The 23,862-nt window shown below is 38.3% G+C and overlaps 1 protein-coding gene across 9 annotated transcripts in view; it reads right to left on the bottom strand.

The window, feature by feature from the left end:
• Positions 1-1,354: 1,354 nt before the first annotated feature.
• The window catches only part of ppfia2 (PTPRF interacting protein alpha 2), a 75,302-nt gene continuing 52,794 nt past the window's right edge, over positions 1,355-23,862 (bottom strand). The window contains exons 9-32 of one of the 9 annotated variants that reach the window (XM_044108325.1): positions 23,578-23,661; positions 21,636-21,767; positions 21,492-21,554; positions 21,169-21,260; positions 20,567-20,699; positions 19,631-19,848; positions 18,049-18,289; positions 16,944-16,973; positions 16,668-16,798; positions 16,400-16,581; positions 15,468-15,558; positions 14,340-14,342; positions 11,258-11,339; positions 9,857-10,057; positions 8,374-8,436; positions 7,530-7,562; positions 7,258-7,433; positions 6,893-6,990; positions 6,639-6,814; positions 6,173-6,241; positions 5,391-5,547; positions 5,142-5,198; positions 3,863-3,954; positions 1,356-2,517 (exon numbers count right to left, since the gene is read on the bottom strand). In XM_044108325.1, the coding sequence (XP_043964260.1) occupies positions 3,896-3,954; positions 5,142-5,198; positions 5,391-5,547; positions 6,173-6,241; positions 6,639-6,814; positions 6,893-6,990; positions 7,258-7,433; positions 7,530-7,562; positions 8,374-8,436; positions 9,857-10,057; positions 11,258-11,339; positions 14,340-14,342; positions 15,468-15,558; positions 16,400-16,581; positions 16,668-16,798; positions 16,944-16,973; positions 18,049-18,289; positions 19,631-19,848; positions 20,567-20,699; positions 21,169-21,260; positions 21,492-21,554; positions 21,636-21,767; positions 23,578-23,661 (2,571 nt within the window). In that variant the 3' untranslated portion in view covers positions 1,356-2,517; positions 3,863-3,895. Of the gene's footprint in view, positions 2,518-3,862; positions 3,955-5,141; positions 5,199-5,390; positions 5,548-6,172; positions 6,242-6,638; positions 6,815-6,892; positions 6,991-7,257; positions 7,434-7,529; positions 7,563-8,373; positions 8,437-9,856; positions 10,058-11,257; positions 11,340-14,339; positions 14,343-15,467; positions 15,559-16,399; positions 16,582-16,667; positions 16,799-16,943; positions 16,974-18,048; positions 18,290-19,630; positions 19,849-20,566; positions 20,700-21,168; positions 21,261-21,491; positions 21,555-21,635; positions 21,768-23,577; positions 23,662-23,862 lie in introns of all 9 variants that reach the window. The other 8 variants (XM_044108326.1, XM_044108328.1, XM_044108331.1 and 5 more) reach the window with 8 other exon arrangements.

The raw sequence follows: 23,862 nt of genomic DNA, 5'->3' as shown, positions 1-23,862 counted from the left end.
GAAGACAATGTCTGCTGCTCTGAATTTTTTCCTCTCTGTTTATTCCTTACTTTTTCCCTTTATTTTAGGGCATACAGACACATTCTGGATCCATAGAGCCTTAGATATTCAATTATTTTAAAACCGTATATTTGATGCAAATTTAAAAGAGACCTAATTTGAGTGAAGCTATAACTCTTGTTACTTAGGAGTAAAGTAACATGGATCAAGGGTCAAAATAGTTATTGAATTTGTTAATAGTGATGTTAAAACTAGCAATGATAAGATATTTTTCCAAATATATTGTGATAAAACCTCACTAAAGCTTCAGCTGTGCAAGATTATTTTTAGCAGGTCTCTGAATCTTCCCATGTGCATTTCATTGTACACTGTAGAAAAACATGCGCAATCAACTTATTAAGAAATTGTTGCGTCAAATGTACAACATGAGTGAAGATGGGTCTAATTGTACTTTACTGCTTTTACTAAATGTTGTCAGTCTTTAAAGTATTTCTCATAAGACAATTTAATTACTCTACAAGAGCATTTTAAAAGCAACTATGAACCCACAGTGACTATTTCATTGCAGCATAATAAATGGCTCATTCAGCAGATATTGATTTAGTCTAAGTAGTGCTTCTCGATTCCAGTCCTCAGGCCCCCCTGCTCTGCATGTTTTAGATGTACCTCTACTCCAGAGCAGCTGATTCAAATGATTGCATGACCATCAAGTGCTGCAGAAACCTGTTAATCACCCACATATTCAATCCAGGTGTGTGGCAGAAGGGACACACCTAAAACATGCAGGGCAGGGAGGCGTGAGGACTGGAACTGAGAAACACTGAGTTAAAGCAATCAGAATAGTTCAGAGAAATTCTTTCAGTAAAAACCCCAGCTTAATATACTTGACAGTGTGTGCTTTTAATAATACTTGAACAGCTTCATTAGTAGCTATTTGGAACGTTTTAGTTGTAGATTAGATAAATCTTATCGACAAAACAACCTCTGAAATTAGACTAAATTTAAATCTAAACTCGAAAGTATTATACACATTTTTTCAGGATCAACATTTGATCTAGATTTAATTGGATGTACTCATTTTATGTTATTGAACATAGTTTTAAAACGGTTAACATAAGGAACCAGTGAGCTTTACTACATGTCAGACATGTTGAATGTCAGTCTAATATTTCCTGGTGTGCAAAAGAAAAAACAGTTATCAGTTGGGTTTCTTTAAGTAACTCTAGTCTAATCTTAAGTCAGTGACGTTTTGAACCAACACAGCTTCAGTTTTGTACGTAAATTACTGATGAGGTAAAACCGTACTGCACTAAACTTTGTAAATGTAAAAATATTTTTAATGAAAACTAATGCAAACAGCTCACTAACCGTTTTTTTTTTTTTTTTATTGACAATGAAAACTTGTTTGCTCACCACTTAGTTTTGACCAAAGTACAAGAAGTAATAAATTAAAAAAAACAATTGGAAACAAAATGAATCCTCATTCGTGCAAATGTGAAAACAAATAAGACGTTTGCTGTCCGTCCGAAATAACGCAAAGACAACAGGGCTGTACAATAGGTTACCCTGACAACTGACTGAAACAAAGAACATTTACACCCAAATGGAAGTCACAGCAAGCAACAGGTTTTTTCTTTTAATCGTTAAGTCACCTCACTTCAACATGGTCATAAACACTCTACACACACTGAGCTAAAGCAGTCTGTCTTTCAGTTAATTCATCTGTTCTGTTAACAGGAGGGGTGGGGTAGAAAGGCCAGCTCGGCTGTAAGTGTGTTGATGTGCTGCCTGACGAAACATACAGTAACAAGTGACGTCTGGGATGCTTTTATGCTCTCTGAGTGGAAGTTGTGCACCTTCAGAGAGCGTCTTGTTTTGTCCTTGGCTTCTAAATAGACTGAGTTGATGCGGATGTATGAAGATGCTTCTGTTGTTCCAGTGTGCCGACAAATCCTCCTGAAAAGCTCCATCCCATGTTGTTAGAGTAGCCCACCACTAGAGGGCAGCTTGGCACAACATCGAGTTTCTTCCCTTCTATGTTCCAGCACAGGTTCATCGTCAATTTTCATTAGCACAATGAAAAAATAAAACAATATGTACAAAATTATCCAGAGGAACAAGGGTCTAATGGAGAGTTTAAAGAGCAGCATATATTAATCTATGGTCCACTAAATGAGGTGGCAGGGACATTTATTTTTTGCACAAACCCTTAATATCTTTTTTTATACATAGATGTTTTGTGTGTATATAATAAAAATGGCATATTTATAATTTACAGATAACCTACACATCTCCCGTAGAAGAAATACACAGTACATTATGCTCTGACAAGTTACTTTACATGTAAAAGGTAGAAATGGTGACAACGAGGCATCCTGCAGGACAGTTTAGCACCGGCGTTGGGTGCCCGCGTTACAAGTCATGGAGGACAGGGTCAGAGAGGAGAGCAGGGCTTCTTGGCAGTGCGTGTCATCGGATTGTTTCTCGGCAGATCGGCCTGTTGGTTCAGAACTGTAGCTGGAAAGGAAAGGTCAGTGGTGTCAGATCATATCTGAACACAAAGAAATACCTTCAGGACACAAATAAACCCAACTGTGCTTCATTTCGGTTGGAATATCCTGTGATGCAACACTAGCTGCTCTGAATTTTTTTAAGTCCCTTCAGCTGTTTACACATTGACAGAACAAAGAAGTTAGGAGGAGCATGCGTTCTGAGCAGAAGTCAGTTCCTAAAACAGGCTCATTTGCAGATGAAGAATCGCTATTGGGTTGTAAGCAGCAGTCATTTTAATTCTGTATTTGTTGGTGATGTACTGTCAGTGATTTTTGTCAGAAGTTTGCCTGCATGACTCTAAGAATGTTTTGGAAATGAATGGATACAGAACTTGCTGAAATGCTAAAGAGGTAATTCAGCCTTTATGTGTTTTGAACTTTTCTGACATTGAAGTCAAGCAGCAGCTCCATGTCTGTCCCCGGAGCAGAAAGTCTACATGCTACCATTAGCCTAGCACTTAAAGAGAGAGGTTTTAAGTTGAGCTGCTACTGATTCCCATGGGACTTTCTAAGTAGTGCTCCATTTTAGATAACGGTGGCATTGTCACTTGATGGTTCTACAATGCTGGTTTAATTTGGCAAGTGGGTTGGCTTATAGGCAGGGAGCGAGTTTTTCTTGGCACTTGCTTAATTTAAGGCAGAAAAGCTTATGATGCAATGCAGAATATTACTGGAATATCTTTAAATACAGTTTTCTCTTTATTGTTAAAAGCAACAACCTTTCGAAAACTCAGAAGCATCAATATGCAATGTTTATTAAAATATATTTTTCTATAAGACTACATTTAGTTTTTGCCTCAACATCAACCCTGAACTATCCTCTGTGTGTAATTGCAAGTGCTTGCATCACCTTAATTAGAATACTGGCAGCAGTTCAACATAAGGAACTGGATTTAAATCCAATGCACTCAGTGAACTCTGTATTCCTTCTACACAGGAAAGCCCTGGCATAATAATGCATTAACTTCCACAGCACTAGAGTGGAGGATCCAGATGTACCTCAAATCTCTCGTGGCAGAATCCTAGAAATACACATCAGGTCCAGGTTTGACTTTTTGTAGAATTATTAAAACTATTATCTTTCAAAGTTGATCTGTCAGGAATGTGTTTGCAAGCGTGGGTCTTTAAATAATCCTTTTTGGACAGACATTAAAGGATGTGCTACAGGTTTGTTTTTCTACCTGCTGTTACCTGGAAAAAACATGTCCTCTATTTGCCAAGCTAATGACATATGCTTATGAAAACATTTTTTAAGAGCTACGAGTAAAACCTGTGTATTTAACTGAGCAAAACACTGTGTTGTTACATACAGCGTACAGTTTAAGGTCCCCCGCTTCCTCCTCTCAGCAGGAGTAGGTTCTCACCGTTGAGCTGTCCAGCCGCTGCACCGCAGACGGTCCGACTGCAAGTGGACACAAACAAATGTGCTACTTCAGATCTCAAACTCTAGATAGACAAGTAACATTTTCATTTCCAGTCAATCTGAAAGCCGTGAATCACACCAGGGAAGGTTTTTGTTTTGAGCGGAAACCACAAATGAGTCATTTTTAGTATTTTGTGAGCGTCACAGACCAGCAAGCACAGAGATTAGAGATGAAGGAACACAGGAAAGCTGTTTCAGTGTCATAGGGAACAAATAGTTAGAGGACACTGGCCAGAAATTGATCTATTGCTAGTCAAGTAGAACGGAAGGCCATTTAAGGGACTGCTTCTAATGCAATCTGTATCCACTTAAAGGACAGTACTGGACCCGCTACTATACACAAACTACTTAACAAGGCTGTTTTCAAGCAATTCATGCAGAAATTCAAACTGGGCACCAGCAAGCAATGTATTAGTGGGACGTGAATGGCTGGAGTAGATTTAAATAATTTTTGGACAAATTTCAACCATTTAGAAAAGAGTTACCATACACTATCTATTGTGCTGGAGCTGTTTTTTAAAACATTAACCTTCAAACTTTGATCACTAACACAATGTTAAATATCACATTTGAACAAGTGAATGTCAAATCATATTAGATGGTTAAGCTCGTAAAGTTGTGCTCAAATTTCTGAATTTAGACAAAAAAAAATCTCACAATTTCTTTATTTGGAACTTGTTTTAGTTTTGTAAAGTTCATATCACACAAATAGCTCTACTGGAAATCAGGGTTGACCAAAACAAACTACTTTCTTTTTCTCTTATTTAAATCTGTCCAGATTGGAAAAGAGACATTTGAAACATTTCTGTAAATTGCTGAAGCTGCAGCAGACCAGTGCTGTCCTTTAATAAAAACCCATTTTAGCCAATTTCTTCTGACCATGAAGAATTGAAGAGGGACAGTTATATTAGAAACCCTTCAGTTAAACATAGCTTGTGTACCTTTTGTTGTTCTTCCAGTGAAAGTTTTAAACTTCTGTAAAACACTCTATAGAGCCTGAATCCTAAGGGTTGTACTTAAAGGTTAAGTAGAAGAAAATCACTATTTTAAGGAGAGAGACAGCAGGACAGTGGTTGGCAGAAGTTGGGTGAATATGAGAAGGATCATGTAGAATTAGTACAGACGCAGGGCTGACAAGCCCAGAACTTTTTGGGGACATAGCTGACCTTGAAACCAGTCCAAATACATGTCGTCAGGACTGTCATCCAGCACCTCAAAGAGTACTGCAGAGCAGCCGTCGGAGAGAACAAGAGAAAGTCAGAATGCTCCTGACAAAGCAGCAGCTCAAACTCCTCCTCAGGTGGGTCGCTGTGATAAAGCTGCTTTTTTAAACTCTGCTGCTTCACTCAAATATCCAGATTTAGAGCATTCTATGAATTAAGTGAAGCCGACAGAAGAAAATGGATGACTCTTACCATCAGGGGGCAGTCTTCTGGAATGACCGGATGTGGTAGTGAGACGGAACCCAGCTGGAAGCGTTTCTGCTGACCCAGGCATCATACTGATGCCGTGGACGTCCCGCGGAGGAAACTGTCTCCGCCAGGAGGGACCCCGGAAGTCTTTGTCGTCGCACTTATCAACAGAGAAAGTAAAAACATGTTCTCAGAATATACAAGACATCCAATTTTCTTTGTGATCTGAGGTTTATGTGAAAAGAAAATAACCTAAGAATGTAAGAACTCCTAGTAAACTGTAGTTATCATCCCTTGTAGTTCATGCTTTCACTTCCCAAGTATGGACTAGTTTGGGCCATCACTTAAAATCCCAACAAAACATTGACGCAATATTAAAAAGTTCAGTGATTACTTTTGAAACACTGGAGGGCACTAATGTTACTCTAAATGTTAAACTGACCTCAGCAACATCTGCAAAACATAAGGAAACCAACACATTTGCTACTTATTAGACCATACAGATGAATCTTACTAGTTAAACTGTTTTCAATGGGTCTCAGTAGCTGGAAAACACAGGATAACATGTTATAACCCTAAAAAGCTCATCAACATACAACCACTATGGGAAGCTGTGTGTAACTTTTTTTTCTTCTTCCCAGAATTGTACTAAAATATAAATTAGAACTGACTTTGTGCTGGTCTGCCACACAACATACATTTGTTTGTGGTTGTAAAGTGAAAGGTTGTGTGAATACTTCAGCACTGCTTTATGTTTCTGTTTGTGGGCGACACTTCCAGCTCACCTCATCCAGTCTCCTGTCGGTGCCCAGAGCCAGCAGATTATTGTACTCTCGCTCCAAAATCTGACGTGCCTGAAGAAAGATGAGTAGAAAAAGAAATTACGTCACATGCTGATTTTCACAAGTCCAGCTATTTTCAGCAGGGTGGCAACAGAGGCAGCCAATGCATTATGATAGCCATGCCACATGTAAAAATTACCCATTTAGATGAGAGCAGTGAAAATTGACAGGGCAATGTGCCAGAATGACAGTTGGCAGATCTGCATGTTCCTGATTTTGATCCACCAGCTTCTGACGGCCAACACCAGTACTTGTGTGCTTTAAGTTTCAATGTGCCGTCAAAGATAACGGTTCATATTTTTAAACCTACAGCTTTAAAAATCAATGCTTTTCCATATTTGTTGGTAGATACTTAATGTAGTTAACATTAATTCCATTAAAAATAAAATAATAAAATCATCTGCAGTACCTGAGTGTTTTGGGTGGGGATCTGGAGAAGCAGAGCCAGGCTGCTGTAGTCAAAGTTGTCGTCAAGGGCAACCAGAGCTCCATGCACGCCGCTCTCCAGCAGGATGTTAGCATAGTCCCGCAGGCCTATACTCTGCACCCAGCGGATGACCCGCTCGTTACTCCACACCAGTACATCTGCAGAAGCAAACATTAATTTTAGTAAAAAAATATTCAACACCATGACAGATATGGTTTGTAGATGGTTATTCTTGCCTCTAATTTCATGCTGACTTTGTTCCCTGCGTCTCTCCAACTCCTTTCTGTCATAGTTGAGCTTCTTCAGACACATGATTCCATACTGTAAACTTGTTCTAATTTCAGAAAAAACACACACAGTTAAAGTTGTTGCACGTTTTGCTAAAAACATTTATAACTTTTTTTCATATCAAAACCACGACTTTTGATATAGACAGCCCAAGGCAATGTTTAGATGAACAAACTGACATGTATTTTAGTTTCCCTGAACTCAATGTTAAAAATTGACTGTCAGTGCAAAATGTGAAAAAGGGGGCAGGAATCCTTTGTAAGAAACTGTACAAAAAAAAAAAGTAGAATTAAAAAAAGTATAAGTGAAGTACCTGTGGAAGCTGTCCACCATTTTGAGGTGCACCCTCAGGTCCTTCTTGGTGAGGTGGTCCAACATGCGGGCGTCCACCAGGCACTCCATGAAGTAGCTGCGGTACTGAGGTAGTCCGAGACTGGGCAGCCACTCGTTTCCTATCCACTCATGGTTCATGTCCCCATAAGCCAGAGTCTGAGACGAAACAATACAAAGGTAAATAAAAGGTGTAGCTTTCTGTAGTTGTGTGGAATGACTTTTAGATACCGGATGAAAAGCTTTTGGCCTTACCTGTGCCCAGCTCCCCTCTTCAGAATCTGACTTCTGACACAACAATACAAAAAAAGAAAAAAACAAATTAGGCAATTTTCAGGACAGGATAAAAAAAATTATTGTAGTTGCTTTAAAAACAACAGGCAAAGTCAAACAGATTTGACCAGTTTGTTCCCTAAAAATCTGCCTTTCCAAAGGCAGGATTATAAATGTGTCCAGATTCTCCTTTTAAGCTCATCTTGTCATTACCTTACGTCACAACTCTGAAGAAGTAACATATGAACAATTGCACAGTCAAGTTTCGGCAGTTAAATAAACAATTTCCGATATAAATGGAATATTAGTTAGTTTGGCCACTTAACTTTGATGTAAGTCACAGTTTGACTGAAGCTGCATTTTTAGCACCAACAGGCTCTTTAGCTGAAATATCGATTTATTCATATTGATGAAGGATGATGCATCTGCATACTATTCATCTGCTGTACATAGTTTAATGACAGACACTCCTTTTGTATTCAACTGTTCTTAATGTTAATCAAAAACTGGATAGAAAATGTTAGATCAAGTTGATTTAAGGTTGGAAACACAATTTGAATAAACGAGTTTTACAGTCTTGTGGTTTTTTTTACTTAAAGTAAACTGCCTGCTCTATTACCCAGTATATATTGCCTTTTTCCTTGAAAATGAATTTTTTTTAAGGAAAAAATATTCAAATTTTCAAGGAAATGATTAATACAAAGAGTTTAGGAGAGATTTTAACTGTCCATCACTATCAATGACAGCCTTTAATCTACACTGAGAGGTTAACTGTAGCACACTGATGCAGGAAGAAATGGCTGACACAGGACACACAGAGACTGACCGTTTTGGAAGGTGCTGCCAAGGTTTCCATCTCCTCATGGGTCACCCATACGTTGCCTGACGGCTACAACGGGCGAAACCCAAGAGACAGAGTAGTAGTAGAGGTCCAGCAGGAGGGGCAAGCAGTGTTAAAGAAGAAGAGCAGCACCACTGTAAGCCAATAGTGTTATAGCATCATGGTCAGATGATGAAACCCACCAGGGGTCAAAGAAAATATGCAAAGAACAAAAACAAAAAAACAAACAAAAAAAACCCCACAGTACAGCACAGAACATCTCAATGCTGGCACATAATCAAGTAATGTAAATAAAGACAATGCCATGCAAAAGAAACGTTATTGCATGAAAGACGAATATGCCATGTTACTCATCCCTCACCATCCACTTCCTCACTAAGACAATCTGTAACTGCATTCAGAAGGAGCCCAACAAAAACAAGTGCTTCTCTAAAAATAAGTTGTTCATAAGATTTTGCTGAATCTACCAGTGGAACTGTGTTGTTGAAAATCGCAATAATTGCACTAAAAACCAAAAATCTAACAAGTGTGTTCAGTCTAAGGCGACTGTTTCAGTCTGACTCTGATTGTTCACTTTCGTTTTTGTTCAGAAATTACCCATAAAATAGAATCCAAGACACCACATATGAATAGTTTCAAATTGGGAATGAGTAGTAAAATTTTAGGAAATCTGGAGCAAAATGGGAAAAAAGATGAGAAAGGAAAGAGGAACCTGGGGGATGAGTACCATCATAGTAACTAAATAACTGGGGAGGAGGGAAGAGTCAAAAAGTGATCAAGCATTTTAGTTATGGGGGTTGCATGCAAAAATACAAACTTTTAGAATTTGTGAATCCTGTTAGTAAAAAAAAAAAATCAACCTGTGCAATCATTTTCTGCTTGATGGGTTCAAACTGATGCCTGCCCATTTGGAAAGTAAAACTAAAACAAAAAACTAAATGGAATATCTTCTATTACATGTTTAGAGTTGTCTGTAGGTCATTCGGGCTGTTAGAGAGTGAGAGAGAGCAAGACTTTCAGCAGTTAACTGGAACACTGACATATTACAGTCAGAATGCTCAGTTTTATTTTTCTGAAATTTCAACCTCAGTCTGTCATGAGATATGCAGGCTGTGGAAATGTTGGAAGCATTTTAACCCACTAGAGGGAGCTATAAAAGCAACAGGTCTGAATTTCACCAATGTTTAAATCCAGACATTAATCAGAACGGCTTTGGAGGTAGAAATTGCAACTTTTTCCAAAACTTCCTGTAACTTTGAAAGGCTTAAAACATACTTAGATTTTAAAACGTGCAATAAAAGTGATAAAACTCACAAAAAATACAGATTCTAAAAAAATAACCCAGTAGCTACGGTTTTACTTTGTTTTTTTTTTTCAAAGAAATCTTAAATTATTTTCCAGAAATTATGATTTATTTCTTCCTTCAAGCAGTTGCAACTTTCCACGAATGTTTGTGACCGTGACTCACGGTTCTGGTGGTGGGCGGGGCCGAGGGGCTGGTGAGGGAGACCATCTCCTGGATGGCCAGACGAAGTTTGAGCCTGTGCAGTGGGTTGCTGATTCCAATCTCCCTCTGAATCTCGGTGTCGGAAAGCGCCGACATGATGGCGCCGCTCTTCACGTTGGCCCGGCACGCCGCCACGTACCAGGCTGGCATTCCCAACCACAACTGCAGAGAAAACAGGGAGGGCGATGAGGAAGTTATTGAATGTCACTATGCTTTCACTTAACTGTTTCATTAACAAGTGATTTATTAACCCCATTTACCATGCCCATATAGATATGAAGCTGCTCAAACATATTAGTCGATATATTACTGCCGTTTAAATTTTTTTTATCAGAGTTGACTTTGAATATTATCTCTTTTGCAGCACTTCATACTCTATGATTATCATGTCTTTCACATATGTTTATTTATATTTATTCCTGCTGAAACATGTCCTTTAAATATCAACATGCTGCTTCAGTCCATTGCTTTTCCATCTTATCTTAACAATAACTGAGTGGTGAGATTTAGACCATGTTATCTGGCATTACAACTGTCAAAATGTGTAATGCTTGCAATAAATGTTGACCATCAGCAGCTCACAAATATAACAGCCAGCCTCCATAATCCCATTTGACTTTATCCTTATGTGGAACAGAATGATGGGAGAAGTGTCGAGGTCTTCACCAGGCTGCATCTTTGCAGTGTACAACAGTTATTTGTATATTTAAATCACTGTTTCGTATTAATATCAAATTATTGGAAGCAAATCACACCCACTTTCTAAAGGGTTCTTCAGGGTTTTGAACAGGAAAATGCAGAAGGCGGAATTTCAACAGTTAGAAGTTGTCAATAAGTTGTTGGCTTTTCTTTTTTTTTTTTTTGCACAGAGAAGTTGAAAACACCTTTTCATAACATAAAAAATCCTTGCTAAAAGTGTGCTACGATACCAGTCGGCTTTGTGGAAACATTGGTATGCAAGTCTTATAAGATTATTTTTGTATGTGGTGTTGTGCATCATGTCTTTGTTTTTTTTATGTCTATGTGGACCATGAGTCTGTTGAAATAAAATAAAGCAATCAAAAAGTCTGTAAGGCAACTGATAAATTAAAAGAGGCTTACACAGGAAAATACACTTGGCCCTCATTTCCTTCATACTTAAAATCTGTTAACTCACAATCATTAACTCAACACTTTGATAATTGAGAGTCAATCAAAAAATTATTAATTTTCTCCATGCCAAGGTCTTTCCTGGAGGAAATTTCTACCCTAATGTTTTTACCTGTACCCCTGGGACCTGGAAGCTGCCTCACAGTAAATAAAACTGTAAAGTGTTGAAAAGGTTCAGGTCTGATTCTACCTGTAACAGAAAACGGCGTTTACCTCCAGCCAGGCTACAACTGTGGGGCCATCCCACTGCGCGAATGGTAATCCTTTCCTCCTTGCCTCCTCCAAAAGCTCGTGCCTGAGGGCAGAGGAGACCTCGAGTGAACATGTGAACTTGTACGTCTCGAACATACAGCCGAGCAGTCTGATACGTCTTACTAAATATGCTTGCATCCTCACACACTTTACCCAAATCTCTCCAGTAACACTGCTGTGCTTTTGTCGTTCTATCTTGTGTGCATGGAGTTTTTTCTTCCTCTGTGTGTGCAGTGCATGTGGTGAGCGCTCCCGCTCGTTTTATCTCCGAGACCAGCCTGTACACCAAGCATGCAGAAAAGGGCAATGCTTTATCATTTATCTCTGTGCTTCCAGAGTGGAAAAGGCACATGAATCTAGCCGCACTCTCAGAGATACACACTCTTACACACAGGCATTAAAATTCTACTGCTCAGTAGTATTTCCTACACATTGAACTCTTCATGTTTTTGACATGTTACAATTTCAAACTTTAATGTATTTTATTGAGATTTTATGTGATGGGTAGATGGTATATGAAGTTATAAATAAAGTCTCTAACTTTGAACATCTTACAAAAAAAAGTTAACCTTTCACTTCACAATTATGCACCACCATGTGCTGATTGTACAAAATACACTAATGTTTGTTGTTGTAACATGAAAAATATGAAAAAGTAAAAAAGAGATGAACATATTTACAAGATCATATATTAAGATACCATAACCCATTTGAGTGTTTTCTTGAAAAGAGGCTAACAGCAAGTGCCGAGCATCAAACCAAACATCCACCTGGATGACGCTTCACTGCTCTCCACAAATCTAAGCAGAATTTCCAAACTCCCAGTTCAACCACTCACACTTTATTCTGCTGATACTGATTTTTTGTTTTTTGTACTCGTACCTAGATATTTTTGATGCAGTGTTTGAATTATGCAGTAGGGTATTTTATGTGCAACTTTTGCTCCGATTTTCTGGGCTGCGCTCCATGGTTTTGTTTAGCAGGTGGTGAAGTGCATCCTGAGAGCTGAGTAAGGTTTCGCCTTGCCTCACTTGGAGCCGACCTAGTCAGCGTGATGTAAATTGCACCTTATTGGCCAGAAGCAGTGAATAGATCCCTTTAGTTTGTCATGCACACGGCTATTTGTATTGTACTGAATCCTCCCACACTGAGATGGAGGGTTGTTTAACAGCCAAAAGCGCCTTACAAACACATCCTCATACCTACACACAGAAATAAATCATTATTCTGTTTTGTGAACACATTTCATAACAGAAATCTCAACAACCCATTCCTTAGGTGTGTTGTCAAAGAGCTTGACAAATTGAAGGAGTGGGCAAATAAATAAACATGATTTATGTAGCACCAAAGCATTAAAGGCCTTAGTACAGTGAAAAGGTGCCTTATCACAACATACAGTGGGTTTGCAAAAGTATTAACACCCCTTAAACCTTTTCACAATTTGTCATTTTTAAGCTACAAACTTCAAAATGTGTTAGTCTAACACAAAGTAGTGCATAGTAACTAAAATCTAATTATAATATCTCTTTTTTTTTTACACATAAAAATCTAAAAGGTGCGGCATGCATTTGAATTTAAGTGGATATAGATGGATGTTTTCCATTTTCGCCACAGCTGTCTATCAGACGTTCCTGCTTTAAACCTTTGCTGTGTTACTTTGTCTTCAAAATGTTGCCTACCAGCAAACATCTGAGGCCAGCTGGATTTATACTAGAGCTGGTACTTCAGCATGTTCATTTTAATTAACTGATTCCAAGGAAAATGAACAAAATTTAATCGCTTTTCATTGCAGTGTGGAATGTAAATGTTCCAATATGCCATCTGAAATAGAATTTAAATAACTTATCAGACATATATGTAATTAATTACCAATTCATACTCGACTACACCGATCTGCCAATCCAGGAGCCTCATTCATTTTCTTTGGCGCTGATTGGCAGAGAAAAGAGACACTGTGGATGTTACCTTCTGCGGTAGTTTGCATTTCCATCTGCGCATATTAATAAATAGTAAGGCATATTTGTTGTTCGAAGTATTAACGTATGCAGTTATAAACATTCTTAGAGAGGGTTTCAAGTATTTCTGCATTCCATCAATGTGTGGTCCTTCACCTCTTCAGATACCCTGGGTCCCACAGAATGGGGGATTTTATTTAAAACGCTCTACATATGGAGGATTTTCACTAAAATGCAACGTATGTAAAGAATGGCACAACTAACAGTTGAACACTTCTGAATATATAACTAAATGACAAAAAGTATTTTCCATTTTAAGCTTTTTTTTAATTGAGAAAAATGCTAAATATGTGTAATTTTTCCATCCATCATATTAAATCTGAATAATATGCATTTGAATTTGAGGTTGTAGAATTTAAAAACAATGCAAAAAAGTTTAAGTTGCATGAATGCTTCTGCAAGGCACTATACACAGCAAACAAAAAGCCTACAGATGGTAGAAGAAATGTGTTCATCCAAATACAACCAAGTACATTCACCGTCTTTATCTATTCAGCAAATGGGGGAGATAGTTGATGTTTTATGTTCAGTCTGCGTCTAATGCATGGTGAAATACATCCACTGAACATAGCTGGGGAGAGGGAAGTCAGAAAAAAGTTATGATAATCAAAAACTGGAAAAAAAAACCCAAACAAAAACGGCCATAACCAGATAATGTAGCTGGTTACTTCACACAGAGAAAAAGACAGAAACAGATAAAAGGAGAGAAGAGCGTTTGGGTGTGAAGATTAAGCCCCAGTTTTAGCGACGGCACAACCTCTATCCTGCCGTAGGCGCAGCTGCCATTGAGCTGTAGAAAGGGGGACGAGGGAGGAAGAAACATCTTCAGATGGTAAATGAAAACAGAAAGAAAGCAATGGCTTCGTTAACAGCCACAAAGAAAGGGTAGATAGATAAGAGACGTCAGCTTTGGCACTGGTTCTTTCAGGTCATGGTTGGACAGACAGGAGAGATGGCAGACAGTGCAAAAATGGCTCAAACAATGGTCATATCCAGGAGGTCAGTTAGACATCCTCACAACAACTTACCCGCTTTGTTAGAGTCAGAGGATGATGAAAGGGAGAGGAAGGGTCAGAGAGAAAGAGGGGGAGAAAGAGCGACGGGGAGACAAAAGTACACAAATGTTAATGAGATAAAAGGCAATTAACAAAATGACTTTAAAAACACACATGCACACACACACGCCCACACACGCCAACACATGAACACGTCTCACTATGGAGGACATTCGTTTAACAGGAGCATCTGTAGACCAGTGAAAGAAAATGTCGTCTTCTACACATCTCGTGCAGCAGAGGGAATGAGAAACAACAAGAACACCCCCAAACCCAACTTCCATGGCCTTACATTCAAATGCTCAGTTACATTCAGGTACTTTTTGAAGGAAAAATACACAACTAGCCCACAATGACATCACAGCGTTTAGTTTGATCGATCAAGATGCTGAAATGGAAAGAAATTGCAGGCAGCTTATAATGGCATGCAGTGTGGAGGAGGCACCAAGATGCAGGGTGGTGGCGAGGCCCGGCTCCCGGACGCCGCTATGGAGAAGTCGGTGCGGTGGAAGGAAAACAGCACATTTGTCATACAACAACCACTTTATATTGACCAACTACATGGGAGGCAAAGTTATTTGTCATGACAACTCAATGTGCACTTCGAGCAAATGACATTGATCATTTGGCACCGGACCATGGCAAATGCACACACACACACACACACACGCACCCAATCGCACACATACTGCATATTGTGTACACTCTGAAGTGTAGTCTATGAGTGCTGGGTTGGGAAAGCCGCCTATGGCTTCCAAATTGACAGAGCACCTCTATGGGATTAATTGGCTTTTCAGGCTGGATCAATAGTCTGACTCTGACTGTGTGTTTGAATACAGCAACACTGATATCCGCTCCTGGACACTGATCCGGCTTCTGCTGTCTATTGACTCTGTTCTCAGCATTGGATTTACTATTTCATACTGTGAAGTGAGTGCTGGAGGACCAGGTAAACGCTGGAAATAGAGGCCAGCTGTGTTTTAAGAATGGATTTGACTGCACATTCGCAGGAAGTGTATTTTAAGAAGAGAGTGTATGCTATCGGTCACATTTTAACACATTTCTAACTAAAACGGTGGTCAAAGCAACTCATGATCTTACTTCTTTTTCATTCTGCGGTCCTTCTCAGCCTGAGTTCCCAACTTGCTCACCCCCATGTCCTGGCCCGACGCGTCTAGGTCCATCATTGTGGCTGATAAAAAAGGAGAAAACAGTAAATTTAACATTTTAATATATAAATGGCAACAAAAAAATGATCAAACTACTGTTACTGTCTGGGTTCTTCATGTGAATCCCATAATAAAACTAGACTACATGTGATTTATTTTGTTTTTTGTGATGTGTGCATGATGAAATATTCTGATACTGCTGTATTTTTAGCAGACATCAACATGTGCAACACTAAGAGCCCACTTGTGTTGTGTCTTTCTTAATGACGCACAAAAATTAAGATTTTATATAGGCAAACAAAGATATGTCGTCTCATTTCCTGTGCAAGACATTTACCATCTGTGAGAGTGATTTATAGCTTTAATAATTTTTTTAGCCTCACATGGTGCCCGTTAAGCAACATGTTAAAGACAGGAGCTGGCTTCAATTTTCTGTACAGTTAGTATAATTTCAAAAGCTTACCATGCAATTGAGTTGTGGCTTGTTTAATTTTTATTTTGACATTTAAAGAACATGGGTTTATTTAGATCTTTGGGTAAAATGAATTCAAAAGAATCCCAATCACGACCATTCAGTAAAGTGACAAAGAAGGACCACAAGACATAAAAGTAAGCCTTTTCATTTTTTAGTTTTGTACATATATTTATTAAAATAGTGATTTACTTCTGTCTATTTCATAATTTCTAAACACAAGTTCAAACTGTTCCAAAAAAACCTTAGCACTATCAAAAACTGGAGCACTTAAATATTTCACTTTGCCATTTTTGTATTATTCCCATTTTTGTTTTCTTCTACTAGGTTACAAGGTTTGAAACAACTTTAAAACTTTAAATTGTACCCAAAATTCTGAACATGCCACTGACCTTGTGGATCTACCATGACATGTCTGTGTGCTAGATGTGCCATTCTGCCTTTTTCCTTTTTGCCGAACAAGCGTCCAATGGAGGATTTGATCCCTTTCTTCTTCGGCTGTTTGTGCAGGGAGTCTTGGCTGCTGGCTACGCTACTTAGGGCACTGGCTTCAGCCTCCAGAGAAGCCACAATCCTGAGGGCAAAAATTAGAATGGACAAGGCTAGTGAGAAAAAACGGTTTGCAAGTCTTATTTACAAATATTTGAGCAGAAAACGTACCCTCGTGCATCGTTGTGCGAGGAGGCTGGCAGTGTGTGCGTCATTCGTACAGTGCGCGGCGTCGGAGGAGGCGACGTCTCGCATTTGATGGTGGCCTTGTCCTCTCGGCCGTCCTCCTCCACGGCTGCTATCTGAAGGACGAGGACAAAGGGGAGCAACATAAATCAGGATTACCTGACTGCAAGCAAGCCAACAGTTCCTTCATGGTGCCATTACAGCCACCATTAAAGAGAACTATAAGATAAATAAGTTTATCAAATGTGCTGCTGCCTGTACCTTTCTCCTGTGTTTCCTCAAATCACTGGGCTGCAGAATGGAGAGATAAAAAAAAGATGGTAATACTGATGTGTCAGTATGCATGTGTGAAAACAAGGATGAAACCATAAACGGCATATAAAAAGGTTGGCACTGAATATAAACATCATGCACTAGTAGAAACCTATGAGCCGCTGCCAAACCAGTCATTTGAGCAACCACATCAAAGCCTTTAAAAGAAATGCATTTACACATCATAACCTTGTGTAGCTGTGCTGGATTTGCATTAAATTCTTATTTTTAGAACTATTTATTCATTTTGGTCTCATCTGGACTGTTAGAACCTTCAGTCAGTAGGCAGAACATGCCACTGTCTCTCCTTAAAAGAACTGCAAACAAATGTCTAATTTTCATCATGGTTGTTCCTGATATGTGACCGGCCAATTGTAAACTCAAAAATTGCATCTTTTTTTTATTTTTAAATCACCCTATACGCTGAGTGGTTTCACCAACAGCATTCTTTAGAACCTATGTTAGTACAGAGGGACTTAAACAGTTACTGTTTTTGTTGGAATATAAACGTACCTCACACAGCTGGCGGTCAAATATTTTAGTAGAAAGTGATCAGGACTTTGCCAACAGTTTTTCACATGCAGAATATTTGTTTAAATCACATTTGTCAGTGGAGTTACAGTTTTAAGGGGGATGCGAGTGGATTTTTAATGAGATCAACTACATACTATTATCACTGCATGAACTATCTGCAGCATCTAATTAAACTTCAGTGTTGGGAGAAGAAAAACGTTTTGCCTTCAAGCTGTTACTTTGCCTCAAACGTTTTTTAAAAGTCCTCCAAACTTCTTCATACAGTTTCTCAAAGTTATTGAAGGTCAGAGCAACTAGATTTACTCACATCTTCTGTAATTTCACGTGGAATATCCTTAAAGACATAGGAAACTTCAGCTAAAATCCCATTTTTGTCAATATACTTGGCTAGGAGTAAATTGGGTCATTTTTGTTGCTGAATCACTTTCAAAACACCAACATTAGACATCAAATATAACATTTATTATATCTAGGCATACGTTTGATATGAAGGGTTTTGGTGCGGCAGTTTGCATCTTACCAGAGTCATCACTCCCATGCGCTCCATGTCCCGTGCCGGGCTTCTAGGGTCTAGTTTAGGGGTAGAGTGGCCGCTGGGTGGGGAAGACGAGGCCAGGGAGGAGGCGGTGGCTGAGGCAGTGATGGAGGCTCCATGGTGGTGCATACGGGCCAGGTTAAGACCTTCCAGGCTGACACTGGCCACCCGGTTCTCAATCTCCTCCGCTCGCAGCTCTGTTGACTCCTTCTCCTCCTGGATCAGCCTGAACAAAGAATGATTTGGAGCACATTTATTGTGCTGTAAATGTTCTGTAGCAGGGAATTTAAAGCAATCATATGAGGATTTTAGTTGGTCATAACAGTCCATGTTGTGGTAAATTGTGCACATTTAGAGGGCTCAATGCCAAGAGAGCAAGATTGTTTCAGAATTTACTGTTATGTTCTGGTCTTCGGGGTGTGCTTCAATAAATCTTCTGCACAAAAGCCCCGGAATACCTTCAGACTGAAGGCGAACTAATTAAGGGCTAAACGTAAAGTAATCCATTTTAAGTATATCCAAGGTCTAATTCTGTAATTAGCTGAGAGGAAAACTCAGAGGATTCATGATCATTACATTGAGCCAGACTAAAATCAAGTGGCTGCAGAAGGAATGTTGATCTGTTTCTGTTGGGGTGAATGCAAATCAGCAACAAGCTTATTGACACTCCTTGAAATAAAGTGAAGTTGTGCTTCAGGTGATGAATACTGATCAGCACATTTTTATTACAGAGGCAAATCACTTCCCAAAAAATGTTGTTAGGAAGACATGAAATTTCTGGTACTGTTTTTAGGGATAGATCAAAAGAATATTAGTTACATACAAATATAAAATGTATGATGCAATTAAAATAAAAAGAGTTTTTGATATCAAGTGCATACTGAAGCAGAGTCTTCCTTCAGACAAGAAATCAAACTGTGGATGTAGGTGCAGGTTTTCTCTCTTGCTGCTCTTATCCATACAGCAGGATTTGCCTAAAACTTTATTTATATCTCAGCTCTTTTTATTCTGACATCTTTCTATTCAAAAGAGAATCAATTTTGTCCAGATTTTGATCTCTTGAAATTTTATTTTTGAACTGTAACTCCACTTCAAAAAGATTTTAAGATTTTCTATGGAATGATAATTTTTTTGCACTTTATTCATTTAGGAAAAACAATGTGATCACATTTGCTTAGATTTTCTATTATTTCTGTTTATGATGTTAATATGTTATCAAAGTATTTTGTGGACAAAAATCTTGTCTAAATAAGTATCAGTATTGGAGATATTGGCACTGTATTTACTTGGTATTGGATTGTTAAAACATGCAGTACTGCACACCTCTATCATCTGAAATAAATAATGATAACAGATGATTGTGTCCTTCAAGCAGGACAAGTCCCTACGAACTTGTGTGCAGACTTTAATTAATAGAACAAAATGCTTATCTGCTAGAAAGCTAAAATTCTGATCTGGCAAAGTAGTGAAGCAAATAAAGGAAGTTAGAAACTTACTCTGAGAATAATGGGGCAGAATTTGAAAATAATTCTTGAGCTAAGCTTGGATAGTGGTGTGTGTGAGGTACCGTATCTCCTTGTTGATGGCATCCAGCTGCTCTTGGAGCATCATGGCCAGAGTTTGTGCATCGGAGTGGCCGCTGGGGGAGAGAAGGTCCATAGAGCTAAACAACGTCTCCCTGTCGTCGTCATCGATGTCCGACATCTCGGTGTCGCTCTCAAAGTGGTGGCCTCCCAGAACGCCAAGCTGCTGAGAACGCCATTCGTGCTCACCAAGCGATTTTGCCTGGAGATGGAAACAAAATAATTTCTAACGAGAAAAAACGCATATTCTTGGGAAAAGTTTAAGTGAGTTAAGCTTAAAATGATTCACATCGCTGGCAGCTTCAGGTTTATTTCCTTCAAACAAAAGGCGATTGATGTTGAATGAGAGGCATCTTTATGCCTCTCATTTAATAATGAGTTGATAAAAGACAATTGGTGACAGGTTTAAACTTCCACTAAAAACTAAAAAGCTGACAATTTGCAAGACAAAATTAATATAGGCATAAAAGTATACTATTAACGTTAAAACTGGAAATCAGAAATTTGTAAGAAAAACAATGTCAAATTTGATCAGAAAAATCTCTTTACTAAGAAATTTCTGATTTCGCAATGCCAGAGAATATTTCAGTTTTTTCTTTCTAATTTATGACAGAATATCCACGTTTTTTCTTGGGATTATATACAATTTAAAAGTTAAGGAAATATATTTTTTTCTTTTACCTACAAACGCCCTATTGTTCATGTATAAAAATATGATACTAAAAAATGGTATCACAGTTAAACTTCAAAACATTCCTGTAATTGGATTATCTTGCCAACCCAATTTATGTACAAGGTTTTATTTGACTCGTTACATGAACCACTTCCTTCAGAGTGCTGCATATTTTAATTTGATGTTGTTTTTTTTTTTTTTACCTAAAACAAACAGTTGCAGGTGAACTGCAGTGAATGCGCCTCACCTTTGTTTCCTGTAGACCTACGCGTCCCCGTCTCGGCCGGCGGATGACTTTGGCTGAGCGGTAATGGTCCGACTGGGTTTCCGCCAGAGATCCCAACGAGAAACGAAGCTCAGCTGATGTGTCAAGATGAGACCTAAAATGCACATTTAAATCAAGCATCAACTTCTCTGTATTGTTACCCTAAAACAAAGCCAACTTGTGTTTAAAGTGAATCACATCTGAACTTGTTTTCTGTCTTTAGACCAATCACTAAACAAGGAATTGTCTGAGCGGTGAGGTGGAAAATGAAGAATGAGAGAGGAAAAATGTTCAGTTAAGCAGGCAGCAAACCAATCACAGCTTCCCTCAAGCAGAATGAATGTTCATGGTCTGTGCCTTTAAATTGTCTATGGCCTAGATTAGCATTGCTGATGTAAACACACCAGTGTTCTAATATTTAAAGTTCATGGTGCATAAAAGAATATCTGTAGGAATAGCAGAAAATCAGTGAAAGCAGCAATGCCAACTGTGGTGGAAAAGATCGAATCAGATGCTTCACATGTACATGTTTCACTGTAAGAGAAATGACAGGGCAGCATGTGTATATAGCAGCCCTAACATACCGAGACAGCGTGGGTTCTGTGAGGGAGCCTGCCCTCAGTCTGTATTGGTCCAGCTCCGATCTCAGCTTCTCAATCTCCTCTGCCAGCTGAGACTGGACAAAACAGATTATCATCATCATCAATGAGCTAGAATATTTTTTATGTGCATTAGGAACAATAAAAAAACTATGTTAAATTCCTAGTCAAATATCTGAACATGAAAAAAAGTGTGATGCAATATGATGCAAAAGTCTTACAAGACAACTTTCTATTTCACTGTTATTGTGGCTCAGCTTATTTTTTCTGATTAAAATCAATACAACTTTTTTAAAAGTGCAACATACTTTTTCATGTATAGACTCCTCATACTGTTTTCTGTATCCATCTGAGTCCTGAATTAACATGTTCTGCAAAGATGAGAACAAACAGCAACAATCAGTCACTGAGAAGCGATATGAATGAGTTGACACTGTCAGCCATCTGCAGACCTTCTCTTCCAGAGCTGCCATTCTCTCCTTCAGGTGAAGCTGGAGGCGCTCGTTCGATTCAGTGAGGAGTCGATCCACTGTGTCCGAAAGTCGCTTGTTGTGCTCTTCGTTCATCTTTTCTCTTTGTCGTGCCTAGAGGGTAAAATACAGCAATGACCAAACTGAGCTGTGGCACTTATCAATTTCATAATATAGTGCTAAAAAACTAACTGCGATTGTTTTTGTAAGTTTCATTAAAAAAAACCTTAACAACATCTAAAACGTCTTGCACTTTAGTGACCCTTGTGAAAAATCCGACTAGTCACATTGATCTGACCGCTTCTAACTTATGTTACATATTTGTTAGATAATATTAGGAGCTGAACATCATGTGGAAAACCAAAAACCCAAAAAGGTTGCAGTTTGCTGGCAAGTTTCACTTAGTAGGAGACACATGAAGACTCAATGACTTATATCATTTAAATGAACTGGGTTATTAAACCCAGTTTAAAATACAATCTGCAACAAAAATTTGGAAATATTCACTTTTAATTTTTTACTGTTTTTAACATTTTTATGCACTCTTCTATGGGTAAAAGAAATATGACTTTATACTTTTGTGTCAGCAGGAGTAGATGTATTTATTCCTTAGGCTGTAAATTTTGATGTGAAGATTGTATTTTTAATACTTTTTCTAGAAATTGTTTTACATTCAAGGTCCATGGAAATGCCTCTTTTGTGCTCTTTTTTTTTTAGAAAAAAATTTATTTCCCACTATGTCATCTGCAGATTTCTGTGTTTTTAATTTTCACTCCATGTCAATTATCTCTGAGCAGTAGGTGTCATGGAGACATTTAATCATCAAAACCACATTTAAAAAGGTCAAATCATTAAAATACCCATTTTATGATTTTTAAAACTAAAAGAAAGGACAGCAACAATGACATTAGCCTTTAAAGTTTGGCACTTGTTAGTTTGATTAAAGCTAAATAAACTAATTTAACTTGTGTGATGTTCTAACCAAATTATTTGTTTGCCTTATATTCTGGTTAGACCAACAAACCTTATTATATGCAGATGTGGATAAATTTATAGGCATTCCATGAAGATTAATGGTCTATAGTAAATCTACTAAAAAACAAAATAACATTCTTATTATGGATTTTCTCTCATTTTCTTGAAAATTTGACTTTTTTTGTAGAAATTACCTAATTTTATATTCTCAAGGTAAAAAAAAAAAGTGAATTTGTTGCACCACAAGGTTGAACAACGACCCACAATGAAACTGGAGATCAGTAAAATTAGTAAAACAGTTCACTGTTGGAAAGATTCATCTTATTTTTATTTATTTATTTTGTTTTTGGAGAGTTGTATCTTGGCGTCGCAAAGTCTCCATAGCAACCATTAGACATCGTCAACATATCAACAAGTGTCCTTTTCTATCCTACTGTCACAATAATATAATATAAATCCGACTGACTTTCAGAAAACTAAAAATTTATTCTAAAAATCATTACTTCTTAAGATGGTTTGTTTCCCTTACTAGATAAATATCTTTATCTGACAGAGGGAATTGTTCTTCCACAACAAAATATTTTAAAGACTTTTTTTACACATGTACGATGGGTGAGAAAAAAAGTGGATAGCACTCTATATATGTAGTTTTCACATATTCAAATGGTGTTAAAAGAGACAAAAAGATCCATTTTAAACTGTCTCGCATTTCTGTATGATGCAGCAAATTGTGACAGTGTAACAGAAATGCTGTGAAGATTTTAATCCTAAAATAAATTTGACATGGCTGGATGATTTGTGAGCACTACTCTTTCAGCAGAGCGTGTGAAGCAAACATTTGGTTAGGCTTCAGCGGTGATAAATCCGAAAAATGTGTCATCGGTTGTTGTCACATCAAACTGGCTGCCTGGTTAATGTTGCTTGGCACGGCTCCTCCGCACTGACTCACCCTGAGCAGCTCCTGGTTTTTCTCCTCCAACTGGCACTCCAAGTGCCTCATTCGCTCCTCAATGCTCCCGTGACGCTCCTCCGCCTACAAATGGATTAAAACATAGAGGGGACAGAAAGAAGGGACACAATAATGTGCCTGTTTGAGAGCAGAAAGGGTAGCAGGAAAAAAAAAGCAGAGACAGCAAAAGCAAAAGCAAAAGCAAAGCCCTGAACCAGAAAGAGAGAAACAGATGTAGTTGAAAAAGCATAACAGAGGAGAGCAATCTGAAAGGAAGAGTAAAAG

This window comes from Gambusia affinis, linkage group LG23 (assembly GCF_019740435.1).
Source record: "Gambusia affinis linkage group LG23, SWU_Gaff_1.0, whole genome shotgun sequence".
NCBI lineage: Eukaryota > Metazoa > Chordata > Actinopteri > Cyprinodontiformes > Poeciliidae > Gambusia > Gambusia affinis.
Note: the sequence above shows the minus strand (reverse complement) of the source record. Positions and strands in the feature narration are given on the sequence as shown.